This window comes from Prionailurus viverrinus, chromosome B4 (genome assembly GCF_022837055.1).
Source record: "Prionailurus viverrinus isolate Anna chromosome B4, UM_Priviv_1.0, whole genome shotgun sequence".
Taxonomy (NCBI): Eukaryota; Metazoa; Chordata; class Mammalia; order Carnivora; family Felidae; genus Prionailurus; species Prionailurus viverrinus.
In genome coordinates, this window is record NC_062567.1 from 7,939,061 (window position 1) to 7,953,441 (window position 14,381).

Below are 14,381 nucleotides of genomic sequence, written 5' to 3' on the forward strand. Positions count from 1 at the left end.
AGAGATGCAGAAAGTCTAAACAAAATATTAGCAAATCAAATTCAGTGATGTATAAAAAAGATAGCATCACAACCAGATTGGTCGTGTTCCAAGAATGCAAGGTTGATTTAATATTTGAAAATCAATCATTGCAATTTAGCTCTTGGACAGAATAAAGGAGAAAAGGGATATGATCGTCTCTCCTCAGCCTCCTCGGCCACATCATCCTTGATGTGGGGAGTTGTCCTGTGGGATGTGGAACACCGCTCCTGGCCTCCACCCCCTAGACGCCAGCGGTGTCCACCCATCTGTGACAACCAGAAGTGTTTCCAGGCACTGCCAAATGCCCTGTGAAGGGGAACCTCTCCACCTGCTGAGAACCACTATAATACATAAAAAGAGATTTGACAAAATCCAAAACCCACTCATTATCTTAAAAACAAACACACTTCGGGCGCCTGGGTGGCTCAGACGGTTGAGCGTCCGACTTCAGCTCAGGTCACGATCTCACAGTTTGTGAGTTCGAGCTCCATGTTGGGCTCTGTGCTGACAGCTCGGAGCCTGGAGCCTGCTTCAGATTCTGTGTCTCCTCTCTCTCTGCCCCACCCCCACTCACGCTTTGTCTCACTCTGTTTCTCAAAAATAAATAAATGTGAAAAAAAGTGTTTAAACAGACAAACAAACACACTTGGGGCACCTGGGTGGCTCGGGCTGGAAACTTCAAGACATTCTCAAGAGAAGTCACAGAACCAAATCAGTGCCTACCCAACATTAGCACGTCAGTATTTCCCAGAGTGTATGTTAACACAGAGACTGGAGGCCCTTAATGTTCCTGATGCAGCAGATCTAAGGTGGGGCCCAAGCATTTGTAGTTCTAGGTGCTGTGGCTGCTGGTCGAAGGGCCACAGTGTGAGAGCCACTAATCTGAGTAAGTGAGGGCGTGTACCATATTAGAGGAGTCAGAACGTTGGAAAATTCAGTTCTCCTCAAGTTGAGGAACTTCTGTGTAGTCCCCGTCAAAGTCCCAGCAGAGGGTGTGTGTCTGTGTGTGTGTGTGTGTGTGTGTGTGTCTGTGTGTAGCTGGGTGTCTGGAAACTGACAAGCTGATACTAAAATTTACATGGAAGTAAAAAGGGTCGAAAGAGCTATCACAGACTTAAAGACGAACAGCAGAACTGGAGGGCTTTAAACTACCAGATCTGGAGACTTGTAATAATTAAAACAATGTTTTAGGGGTTCCTCGGTGGCTCAGTCGGTTAAGCGACAGACTTGGGCTCAGGTCATGATCTCACATTTGTGAGTTCAAGCCCCACGTTCGGCTCTCTGCTGTCAATGCAGAGCCTGCTTCAGATCTTTGTCTCCCTCTCTTTCTGCCCCTCCTCTGCTCTTGTGTACACGTTTATTTTTCTCTCTCAAAAATAAACATTTTAAAAAAAGAAACGCTGTATTAGTGGTATATGAGTAGACAAGTAGACAAACAGATAAGAGAATTCATAAACAGACACGTACACTGTCATTTGACTTACAACCAAGGGAATATGCAGTGTTCAGGGATGGTATTTTCAAGGTCCGGTGCCGGACAACTGGGTGGCTCAGTCTGTTAAGCATCTGACCCTTGATTTCCATTCTGGTCATGATCTCGTGGTTGTGAGTTTGAGCCCCACGGCAGGCCGTGCACTGGCAGTTTGGAGCCTGCTTGGGATTCTCTCTCCCCCTCTCTCCTGCTTGCCTGCTATCTCTCTCTCTCCAAAATAAATAAATAAACATTAAAAAAACAAAGAAGACAATGACTCTTGACCTCACGCCATACATAAAAGTTCATTCCAGATTGTCGCACTGAATATGGAAAGTTAAAAATAATGCTTCTAGAATAAAACAGGTGAGTATCTCCATGACCATGGAGTTGGTAGTGGTTTCCTAAATAGGACACAAAAAACTCTAACCATGAAACATTACACTACATTAAAATTAAGGACTAGCCATCACAAGACTCCCATTAAGAGAGAGAAAAGGGAAGCTAGTGAGTAGTGGCCGATACTTGCAATAAATATTTCCAGTAAAAGATTTCTATCTAGTATGTATAGTCCTGTATTTTTAAAAAGACAACTGGATAGAAAAATAGGCAAAAGAATTGAACAGGCACTTCGTACGAGGATCTCCAAATGGCCAGTTAAGTATCATGGGGAAAAAACATGGCCCAACACTGTTCATCTTCTTGGGAACGGACCGGACATCAGAATGAGACTCGCATATGCCAGCTGCATGGGGAGAACAAGCAGGCGTGCCCATGGGAGTCACACTGGGACAGGCATTTTGGAGAACTGTTTGTATCTACCATAATGGACACATATCTGTGACCCAGCACTTGTATATAGGTTTATATCTGGTGGATGTGTATTGCTTATTCTCCCGAGCCGCATTCTGCTCTGTCTCCTGACCCAACCCATGCTGTGGATCTCTCTCCAGAGACTTTCCATTCTGTCTGCCCACCGAACCCGGCTGCAGACAGGTGCCTTTCCCTGAATCCTCCAAGCTAATACAGTCAAGCCCGGTGGAGACATTTGCGTGTATTCTTGGGTTAATTATACCAAAAACAAATGGATGCCTTAAACGAAAGAACGGTCACTAAATCTGTGGAGCCAGCAGGCTCTGGGATGGTCTGGGAGTCAGGTGCTTTGGGCGGGCTGGCGGGCATTTGCGTAACCTCTCAGATCCCAGTGTGAAAAGCATTCCCCTGCACCGCCTGGGTCAGCTCTTAACTGAGTTTGCTTCCACACCTTTTCTGTTGTTTTATCAAAGTTCACACTCATAGAGGGTCAAGTAGCTTCAAAGTGTTATGAAAAGCACCCCTCCCCCAACTTCCTACTCACTAGAGGACATGACTTTTAACTCCTACCCATTTGTTATTTGCTTTCTAATTGACATTTTACTCTATATCCTCCCAGTATTTTATGTATGTGGGTATATATTAAGTATGCACATACTTGAGAGACAACTCTTACTTTCCATCTGCATTTTTCTCACTTAGCATTACATTGTTCGGAAAACACCATTTAAGATTCCTGTGTAATATTCTGTCTGTGAATGTGCCTTGATTTGTTTAACCATACCCTTATTGTTGGACATTTTTTTTTAATGCTTATTTATTTATTTTGAGAGAGAGCAAGGGAGTAAAGGAGATGCAGAGAGAGGGAGAGAGAGAATCCCAAGCAGGCTCCATACTGTTAGCACAGAGCCTGATGCAGGGCTCGATCTCACAACCACGAGATCATGACCAGAGCAGAAATCAAAGAGTCAGACGCTTAACCAACTGAGCCACCCAGGCACCCCTGGACATTTTTGTTCTCTCACTACTGTGAATATGAATATAATTAATATATGTGTGTGTGTGTGTGTGTGTGTGTGTGCATGTAGGTGTGTGTATGTGTGCACGTTACTCTAGGTAAATGGGTTCATAGATATGTGATTTTTCTCATAACCATAGTTTTCTATGGTTAATAACCTTTCGGGTTTTATTTGCTTGCTTTGTGCTCTCAGCCCTCTGGCTTGCTGTGCATCAGACTGGTTGTTGTCTGCACGGCTGACGTCCCGGGGATGTCAGTTGAGTCCCGAGATCCCCTTTGGCTTTCTCTCGTCCTCCCCTGGTCCTGTGTTGTTTCTTGGTTTACTCCCTCGTCTAGGGGAAAACCACATTCCCCTACCACCCTGCAGAAGCTTTCTGAGAAAGGCATATGTGCACAGGATGCACTGTGTAGACCTCACGTGTCTTAAAACATCTTTATTCTACCATAACCTTAATTTGGTTAGGCGTAGAATTCTAGTTCTCTGTTCCCTCCGAATCTTAAAGGAATCATGACACTATCTTCTGGCTTCCTGCCGAGAAGTCTGTTGCTGTTCTGATTCCTGGTCTTTTGTTTTGTGACCTGTTTTTTCTCTCTGGGGAGCTTTCACGATCTTGCCCTCCGGTGTAGGTGTCCTGAGATTTCACAGGGACTTCCCTCAGCCCTCATAGGTCCGTTTCATTCTTGTTCATTAGATTTTCTGATGGCCCCTTTACATTCGGAAACTCAGGTCTCTCAGCCCAGGGGTCTCTCCTTGGATTTTACTGATTTATTTTGATTATCTTCTTCCCCTCTACTTTTCTGATTTATCTTTCTGGAGCTCTCATTATTTCAGATGTTGGCCCTCCCATACTTATCCTCTGATTTTCTTATCTTCCTTATTTTAAAACAAATTTTGGCTATTTGTTTTACTTTACTAGTTTCTCCACTTTACCTTGTAGGCTTTTATTTCGTTTTTCAGTCCTGTGGTCCAAGTGTTAATTTCGAAGAGCTGTGTTTTTGTCTTGTGGGTTTTTTTTTTTTTAAATAAGATCATATTCTTGATGGATCCAGTATCTCCACAACTCTCTGAGGATATGAATGGTAATCTTGTTAAAATTGTCATCATTCTGCATAGTTTGTTTTTGTAAATTGCTTTCTTTTCCTTTTTGTCTGTTTGGCTGCGTCTTTCATGGTGAGACTCCGTGATCCTTAGGCGTGTGCACATGTTTAAGAGGAGAACGTTGAGAAGCTGGTCAGAAATCAGGGGGTTTGTTGACTGTCCTCTCCCCTGTAGGGGCATGTGGCTGAGCTGCTTCGTTGGGGAGCCCATGGTGTCGGCCCCTTTGGCCCTTGGATTCAGATACCTCAGGGAAGACTTCCAGACTTCAGTCCAGGGGGCATCAGGTTGGCTTCCTTTACTGCTCGTTTTCATTGTGGTCTCTCACTGTCAACTCTGCCTCAGATTCCTCTTTTACCTTCTTTTAAAAAACATCTAGTTTTCTGCCGGGATGACCTCATTCCTGCTGAACCACTTCTGCTCTTTATACAGAAGTGGCCCTTCCTCTTGGCCCTCTTGGCCCCGCTCCTCTTGGCCCCGCTCCCAGTACCCTCAGCACCTGCGGGGGGGGGGGGGGTGAGAGGCTCCCTTGTACTCAGCAGGTGGGTCACCGGCTTCCCACAGCTGCTAAAAATCAGATTCCTTGGGTCTCCGGAGTCGGCTGCACCTGTCCTGCGGCTGCCTATCTTCCCACACTCTGTTACTGCTGTCTCTTTTCCTCTTCTTTTTTGTCTTTGTGATTGGTGCCTTCCAACAAAAATGAATCCCATTATTGTTTTCGTGAGGTTTCTGGAGGAAAGGAAGCTAAATATGTGCATTCATGGCTACTGTCTTTATCCAAAGATGTCCCCCACTGCTATTGTGGGAAGACATCAGAGAGCAGGAAGTTGAGAACAGTGTTCCTTCCCAAGGAGGCTTGGAGAAGAATTCTTTTTCTGTCATTGACTCCCTAGGAGCCATAAGACTGGAGTTAATAATAGATTCTAAGACACTTTATTTGCTACAGTTTCTTGGCAGCGTTCTTTTTCACGCAGGTACCACGGGGAGGACACAGGCACGGGTTTGTCAGTGGGGCCACCTGAATGGCAGATCCTCCCCGACGGGAACTTGTAGAGGGACGCGGATTCCACCCAGGGCTCTGCAAGAGATCCTGACTTTGTCATGGCTTCTCTCTTCAGCAAAACAACTGTTTGCTTTCTCCCTTCCGTTCCCAACCCCCACACCCGTTACACAGGATGATGAGAGCCTCAAGTACCTGACACATGAGGAAAAGGATGTCATCCTGTTTTTTGAAGAGACTATTGATTCCCTGGAAGATGATTGTGAGGAGCAAGTCCTGTGTGACAGCGGCGTGCACTCCCACTCTCCAGGGTCTCTGGACGAGAGCGCTTCCAGCCACTCGGAGCCAGGAGATGTCATCGATTTAGTGCAGCCAGCACCTGAGGAGGGGGAACCCGAGTTCCTCCCGGCTGCGACTGAGACAGCAGGTGAGGAGCAAAACCCAGTCCCCAGCCTCTGACTCGGTTCATTAGTGTCTTTCGGGACACTGGTCTTCCCGTGTGTGTGCCAGTGTGGATGCTGTGGGGGTTTTTGCAGGGTGGAGTTTGAGTATCCAACCAGTAGATGCTTTCGTAGCATATTAGGAGATAACACATGAAGGGAAAGTTCAGAGGAACTAGAATAAAGAATGAGACTGGCAGACCATATGAATCTATTTCATATACAGTAAAACCTTGGTTTGTGAGCATAATTCGTTCCAGAAACATGCTTGTAATCCAAAGCACTCGTATATCAAAGCGAATTTCAAGAACCATTGGCTCGGTTGTGATCATGTGATGTTCAGCATCACGTGTTACTGATATCAGTCTTGCTCGTTTATTAAGTTAAAATTTATTGGAAACGTTTGCTTGTCTTGGGGCGCCTGGGTGGCTCAGGGTCCAACTTCAGCTCAGTTAAGTGTCCAACTTCAGCTCAGGTCATGATCTCACGGCTTTTGAGTCTGAGCCCCGTGTCAGGCTCTGTGCTGACAGATAGCTCAGAGCCTGGAGCCTGCTTCCGATTCTGTGTCTCCCTCTCTCTCTGCCCCATCCCTGCTCGCACTCTGTCTCTCAAAAATGAATAAAAATTTTTTTAATATTAAAAAAAAAAAAGAAATGTTTGCTCATCTTGTGGAACACTCGCAGAACATGTTATTTGCAACCCAAGGCTTTACTGTATAGTAAAAAGAAAGAAAGAAAATTGGAATTGACTTCCAGGTATAACAATTCATTCTACAAACAGAACATACAAGGTTCTGTTTATATATATATTTTAGCCTGTGAGGTTTGATCTCAGATTTTGAACAATCTTATGCCCCCTCTTTCTATGGCATGACTTCCCAAGGTGGGAGTATTTGGGCTAAAAAGTTAGCTGGTTCAGGAAAACAGGAAAAGGGCAGCAAGAGTTTGGCTTAGTGTCTACTTTGCAGGTCTGTTGGATTCAGGGCAGCCTCAAAGGAGAGGCGTGCTTTTTGTCCTTTGAGTGCTGTGAGAAGAGCAAGGGGGTGGATGAGGTGGGATTGTCTCGCACTGTTTCTCCTGACTGGAAAAGATGTTGGAAATAAACATAGCAAGGGGATAAGGATTAGAAAGGAGGAGGGAAAAACAGAAGGGAAAGTATTTTGGCTCTTACTACAAAATACTGCCATTTGTCACAAGCGTCCAGAAATACTTTTTCTCCCTCTGTGTGCGTGTGTGCGCGCGTGAGGCTGTGCATTACACCGATTTCACAGACTGGGGCTCCAGACTCCAGATGAGGAGCTTAGTTTACAGCCGTGTCTTCAAAGAAGAGACTTAATTACAGATGTCCCGTTTTTATCACACGTCTTTGAAGTGTAGTTCCTAAAATGCATTTGAACCTGCTGGTCATTTAAAAGTGCCAGATCATCTGCTTGTGCCAAGGAAAACACTTATGGAGAGAAAGCCGCCTTGCCCATCGGTGTCTAACATGATACTTCCACAGCGGTTTTAAGTGCCTGCCCCAGCAGGCGTTGGGTGAGATTCCGAGGATACAGGGATAAAAATTAGACACGGCTTACAGTTTTGCAGTGGGAGACAGGTGCGTGATTGTAAGTGCAAATAGTGTTGGGTGACCTGCGATCTGTATCTGTATTAGGCGGAGGAGGATGCCACCCGTCCGTCCCGTCTCCATTTTCCCTCGGTGACACCCCCTCCCAGGAAGGTTATCGTTCCCTCCTGTTTAGTCGCCTCTTTAGGAGCCTGCGTGCGCGTGCGCGGTGTGCGTCCCAGGTCCCGAGCATTCAGACGCGAGTCTTTCACCATCACTGATAGGTTCCTTCTCGCCAAGTAGGGGGGTGAGACTCACCCAGGACCTTCTTCACTGTTCCAGGGAGTTTAGGTAACAGGAGGTGCTGCCGCTGACAATGGCATTATGTCCCCCTGGGGGGGCCCTCTTAAATTCAGCGAGAAGGCAATGGGATGCATTTATTTTTACATAAGGTGGTAGCTTATGAAGATTTGCCTCCTTTTCAGGGGCTGGCCCTGCCGGGAAGGAAGACAGTCCTGTCCTCGAATGCGGGAAACCAGAAGCCCAGGGTCGTCCATCACCAGACACCGAGGCTCCAGAGGCCCCTCCTGTGCTGCCCTCCCAGCCGGTGGCCGCCCCGGCGACAGAGCCCCCCAGGAGAGAGCTGCCGGCCTCCGCTGCTCCCGCGGAGCACCCCAAACTGCCCCGCTCCGTTCCCACCCCCCTGGTTATCGCTCAGAAAATGTCCGAGAAGTTGGCGGGAAGTGAAACATTTTCACCGGCGTCCCCCACCGAGGAGGGCAGGCCCGGGGAGTGGAGGACGCTGCCCTCGGCGACCCCTCGGACGGGGGGCCGCCTCCCGTGGCACAGACACCCGGCGCAGCCGGCGCCCAAGGTTCACCGCTTCCCCAGCAACATCAGCGTGACCAACAGCGCGGGGAAGGAGTTCAACAAGACCATCTCCAGGGCGGCGGTCAGCGTGCAGGAGCGGAAGGCCCGGGTGTTGGCCAACATCAATGGGGTCTCTTTCCTGTCCCCGGGGGACCCTGAAGGCCGGGCCCCCGGGGGTGACCTCGCAGAGCAGGGGAGCAGCGGCTCTCCGGAGCAAGGGCCGCGTGGCCGGAGCGAGGCCGGCCCCGTCCATGAAGCCGTGTCCGTGCAGGCCGGCGGGCAGCCCGGCGCTCAGCGGTCCCGAGGCGTGCAGACGGAACAGTCCCCGCCGCTGGCCAACGGCTTCCAGAGCATCCACGACGTCCTGAAGAACGAGCCCAGTGCCTTCGTCTCGACCGGAAAAACTGTCACCTTCCGTCCAGACCCGGCTCTCACCAGCAAACTCGCTCGCCAGAACGCCAGCAAGAGCTTTTACGAGCACCGGCAGCCGGACTGCAGCCAGGATGCTAGGAAGCGGTCAGGTTCACTGCCCAGGGCTGTGGGCTTCAGACCCCAGGGCATCACCGTCCAGTTCTCTGGCCGCGGTTCCACTGAGGAGGCCCGCCGGGAGGCCCTGCGGAAGCTCGGCCTCCTTAAGGAGAACTTGTGATGGAGAAAGAGACTGGGGCTGGGGAGGCTGGGTGGCCAGGGCAGGGGGTGTGCACGTGAGGGGCGGAGCAACAGCCCCCGTGCTGTGCCCTGTGCAGGGTGACACGTGACAGGTGCCAGGACTCCGTGGTCTGGGCCGAGGGACTGGGGACAGTAAGTGCCACCCGGCTCTGTGGCCGCATCTGAGTAGGAATAGCCTTCTGTGAAAGACAGTCCGACCCCATATCTTGTCTTCCTTTCTCTGGGGGCTCAGAGAATAACCGTTAACACCTGAAATGCCATCCTATATTTTGAGGATTCAGAAGGAGGGGGATTGGGTCTGATTTGTTATTCTTCAGTCCCTAATGTTGACTTTTATCCCAAGGACGTGACACGCAAGCCAGTTTAGGTCTCTTACACTCAGTTATCTATGACAGGGATCCCCCCCTCCTTTTCTAAGAAAATAAAAACGAAATGCCTGTTTAATTTTTGTAATGTCTTCAAATACTTCTTTGGGTCTTCTGTTTGGTTCTGAAGGATAAAGGATGGTGTGTTAGCCCTAGACATGCCTTTGTTTCTGGGTAGAATTTGGTCTGCCTGTTTTTTAATTGAAAATTGAAATGAAACCTTTAGAGTATGATTTACTATAATTTTGAGTTCTGGGAGTGGAATGGAAAAGGGTGGATTTGGAAAAGGTGGTAATTTTCAGAAAGCAAGTCTGATCAGACCGTGGGGGCCATGTCACTGGGGGATACGTGGATGAGTGTGTATTGTGTATATACGTGTACATAATATGTGTTTATAGAAGCCTATGTGCGCACACGCGCACACACACACACACACACAGGTATCGTATGTGCACACACACATTCATTAGTACACATACATAAACTTCTTAAAACCCTATCAAGTGACTACATGATGCGAGGCATGCCTTCCCATTCCCTTGACAGATGCTGCTGTCCCAGCTGTGATGGGTGACATCGAGACTGGCACCTTGAAAAGGGCACATCTCCATAATCAAAGTGCTTCCTCCTCACCCATAAGTTGCTCTGTACACAAGGAGAGTAATAGCCCAGGTAGGCTTCCAGATAAGCAGACAGTTCCTTCTTTAGAGAAGAACACTTTTAAGAGATGTATCACCAAATTTTAACCTGCTTTCAGTTTATCACCCAATTTTAGTTGTGCATGTTCCAAGGCAGCTACCGAACAGACGGAAACAAAGAAATTCTTAAGACCCCTTCGTGTTCTGGGAGCAAGACCTTGGGATTAGTTTTCGAGGGGAAAAAGCAGCAAACTGGTTTACACAATGTGAAAAGAACTGTATTCTCCCAGACTATGTTTTACAAGCTGAGTTGTAGCCACGAGCATTATTAAAACTATTTAAGGCTGGAGTCTTAAGCCTCTAAAAATAGACTGGGAAGGGCCATGCTTTTAAGTCACGCCCTTCTGTTATTCTGTCTCAGCCAGTGTCACAGAATCAGTTTCTTCCTGTTGAGTATTATTTCAATTCATACTTTTAAATGTGCTGTGAAGTGCGTCCTTTATAATATTCGTATATAGTATGTATCTGCCTTATAGCAAGTTACATAAAATGATTGTCATTTTTTTTCCTTAGAACTATAGTTTTTAGTGTCTCATCCGGCCTGTGTCCTCCTGAAATAATCTTATAGACTCTTGATGGATTTAATTTAAATAGGTGCTTTGATTTTTTTGGTTTTGAAAATAGTTTTTATTGTACTCCTATTTATGTCGCATTTGTTTGAAGAAGTCTTGAGGGATGTATTACCTTTTTACAAAGTGAGATGCCATACATGGTGTTTCAAATTAGAGGGTCTTGATTATGGCTGACATTTTAAACATCCTTTAAATACGAGGATTATCTCTTTTAAGTTATCCTATGACTTCATTGTGATTAAGGTGAACTTGACTATATAGGAGTATATTTGTTCTCATAAATGACATTTTTGGAAAAATAAATGTAGAGATTTAAGTATAAACAGCTTTGTTTTTGCATTTTATACTTATGCTCAGTTATTTTAAGTGGTTATAACCTTTCCTTCTATTTATTCATAATTATACTGGCTATTACTCTGGTCATTTCTTGGGCCCCGAACCCTAGTAATTAAAGCCATGTTTTGTATGAGGCTCAAATTACAGCTGCTGATGAACTAACTCCTGTATGTGTGCGTATCACATTAACAAAAACATCTAGTTTGCAAAGAGGCATTAGACATTCACAAGGGGTCATCTTCAAGGGAATTGTAAGGACCACATTTCAAAGCAAAATTGTAACGAAAAGAAAAGATGAATCTTAAGTGCCTAATTGTTTTCAAAGTGATACCTGTAAATCACTCTCCATTTATCTTAATACTTGAAATCAGGGGGAAGAAAATTTTTTGCTTTTAGGAGGGTATGTACACATGGCCAAACCAGAGTCTCACCTGCAAACAGTAATAAATACTTAGCGGTTACCAGAGTAAAGCATCTGTCCCGGCCCCCCTCCTGCCCGCTCCGCTGGGTGACTTCTCTGTGCCTGCTAATCCACACAAAACTGGCAGAAAGTCTGATCTCTGCTTTTCTCACCCCAGCTCACACTGTCCTCTCACAAGCCCTGTTGAGGCACAGGGTGTCCTTGAGTCTCTCAAAGTGCACATGGCCTGAGCCTGCTCCAGTGTAGGGTTCTTCATGCAAGATTCCTCATGGTGGGGGGGGGCCCACATGGGCTCCCCTTTTGAAACCAGCTTTCATGGAGAGCTTAGCGGAGTTCATAAGTGAGGCCTCAAGGGACCCTTAGGATTGGCCTTTTTATTTGTAAAAAATCAGAAACGGGGAACCCTGGGGTGGCTCAGTCACTGAATGTCCAACTCTTGGTTTCAGCTCAGTCATGATCTTGTGGTTTGTGGGTTTGAGCCCGTGTTTGGGCTCTGCACTGACCATGCAGAGCCTGCTTGGGAATCTGTCTCCCTCTCTCTCTGCCCCTCCCCTGCTCTCTCTCTCTCTCTCTCTCTCAAAAATAAATAAAAATTTTTTTAATCAGAAATGTGTTCTCTTGTTAAATTCCAACCGCTCTGGCTATGAGGACTCTGACTCTTCAGAGGATTTGGTGGTGATGTTTTTCGTACAGGTGATCTAAGAAATCAGTTCTTTATGTTTATTCAAGAGGAATGGAGAGAAACAAGATAAATATGAAAACAATACACTCTTATCAAGAAACGTGTACCTGCTGTGCTGTTTCCCTAAACGAGGTAGCAGAATGAGGCATTGTTTCTTCTTGGAGTGATTTTTATCGCCTGGGCAAGTTTTAATAAACTTTTCTCCCTCGACTCTCCCTTGGGTTCTTAAATGTTTGTCATCAAACCCCTGAGTTCTCTGAAGGCATGTAACTTGTTTTCGTGTTTTTCCCCTGCTCCCGCTGGGGTGACCCCACTGCCCGCCCCCCCCTCCAGGGGCAAGAGGAAGGGGAGGCGTGTGAGGAATGCTCACCTGTGAAAGGTTCGTGTTGTCATTGAAATGACAAGCCACCAAACAGGTTCTGTTTGTTCTCTTCACAGCAAGGCTTTCTCTGGCTTTACCGTATGGGAATGAGCTCGTATCCTTTTCTAATCTCCTCGCTGGACAAGCCCTGCTCTCAGATACCTGAGAAAAGAGAAGGCCGGGCTGTGAGTCGCCGTGTCCTGGGAAGATGGGGACTCTGCAACAGAGGCCGCTGGCCGTGTGTCTGCGCCAGGAATGCGGCCACTTGCTGACCAGGCCCACAGGGTTCGCCCTCTTCCCCATGAGCGGAAGCGCTGCTGGGGATAAATCTGTCCCTCCGCCCAGAGAAGAATCCGGGCAGTGGGATGGAGACCAGAGGGCACTTCCCAGCCCACACTTTTTAGCCCACGCTTTTTAGCATTAAGAATGGTCAACCTTTGTGTGTGAATGTTTCTAGTCCTTCTAAAATGTCTCTTTATTGAAAAAAAAAAAAGATAACAAAACCCTTCCCTACATGTTCCAGATCCTAACACTTAAGAAATACCAAGCACTGCCATCAGCAGCCAGCTCACCCTTCTTCCTGTCTACTGGCCTTTTGGGGAGGCCACTGCTGACCCCAGGAGCCAGGCAGACACCCATCACCGCACCTGCCAGCCGGGCTCTGTAAAGATTGCTTCTTATTATCTAACCCATATGAACTTTCAGTCAACAATGAGCTAATGCAGGGGAAACATGGTGATTTCCAGAAATGGCCCAGAAAACCAAAATGGCGAAAGGCTGTAAGAACCATAAATGGCCCTAAGGTGGGAGCAGGGTCCACCCCTCCCTGAGAACCGTGTGATCCTGGGACGCCTCCTGCTGTTGTTTTCTGCCTTCCAGATTCCTTGGCAGTCCCCCAGGCCTGTCTGCCGTGACCCCCCACAGGCCTTTCTGCTTTGGGGGTGTGCCAGGATCTAGAGCAAAACCGAGTCTGAAGGAATCTCCCGGCCCCACTGGTTGAGTTCGAGGTAGCTTTTCCTGACTCCCTCCACTTCTTCAAGCTCCATGAAACCAGCTACTTCCCCAGCTGAACTTGCTTCTGAGGTTCAGAAAACCTTTTCCAAGGGAAGACCCACCCTTGGAAGGGCCTCGGGGTCTGCTCTCTGGGCGCTGGAGCTCCTAGCGTGGTGGCTTAGGTTCAGAATTCAGGGGTCACCCCCCTCCCATGCCCCCCCTGCCACCTGCTGTAAAGGCTGTGGCTGTGCTGTCCGACCCCAGGCCAGAGGTAGGAATTCACATTTGGAAGCAGAGGTTAATGGAACTTAGTCCTTGATAAACACGTCACACTTCATAAACCAGCCTCCCAGTATTTGTGTGTGAAGCACTGTGCCAAGGGTAACAATAACCTGAGTTCTGGAAATGCCTTTAAGGGGTGGGGCTGAGTAGACGAGGAATCTGTGTCAGGCATAAAGGCTGCAGAGAACAGGGAGCTCTGTGCGCACACATGCGTGTATGCCTGCACGTGCATGCACACTAGCATCTAGGTGACCAGTTGGTTGGTTTCTGTCCTCGGCACCTGCTGATTGTTTCTGAGTGGTGTGCACCCCTGGAACATTGGGGCATGCTGCCAGAGGCTTGCCTTTGTTACCCAAGGTGCATTCCGGCGCCCGGGGTCTTTGTAGAACTACGTAAATCCTTAGAGGAGCCACACACTGATGAGTTACTGATAGGGCAATGCTAGAAGGTTCTCTTCTGCTTCCCACTGGTCCTCCCATTGTATAGTTTCCTGGTCCATGAGATAGGACAGAGTTTATCCTTTCACTTAGATGGTGTGGAAACATTTTGAATTTGGGGGAAATAACCTCTACCTTGTGAAGATTTTTTTCAAAGAGCAGAAAGGTTCCAGAAGGGCCTCCCGGAGTTGCTGGGCTGGCTGGGGCATCACGACCAGGCTCTTCCCGGGCTCTTCCTGACTCACAGTCTGTGTGTTTGTGACACTTCTTGTAAGGCCCTTTATTTTTCAG

The 14,381-nt window shown here is 47.5% G+C and overlaps 1 protein-coding gene across 3 annotated transcripts in view; it reads left to right on the forward strand.

Annotated features, from left to right (window-relative positions):
• Positions 1 to 10,901, forward strand: part of PROSER2 (proline and serine rich 2) — a 46,005-nt gene extending 35,104 nt beyond the window's left edge. For all 3 annotated transcript variants that reach the window (XM_047867867.1, XM_047867865.1, XM_047867866.1), the window contains 2 exons: positions 5,594 to 5,846; positions 7,890 to 10,901. In XM_047867867.1, the coding sequence (XP_047723823.1) occupies positions 5,594 to 5,846; positions 7,890 to 8,923 (1,287 nt within the window). In that variant the 3' untranslated portion in view covers positions 8,924 to 10,901. The remainder of the gene's footprint in view (positions 1 to 5,593; positions 5,847 to 7,889) is intronic.
• The last annotated feature ends 3,480 nt before the right edge of the window (positions 10,902 to 14,381 follow it).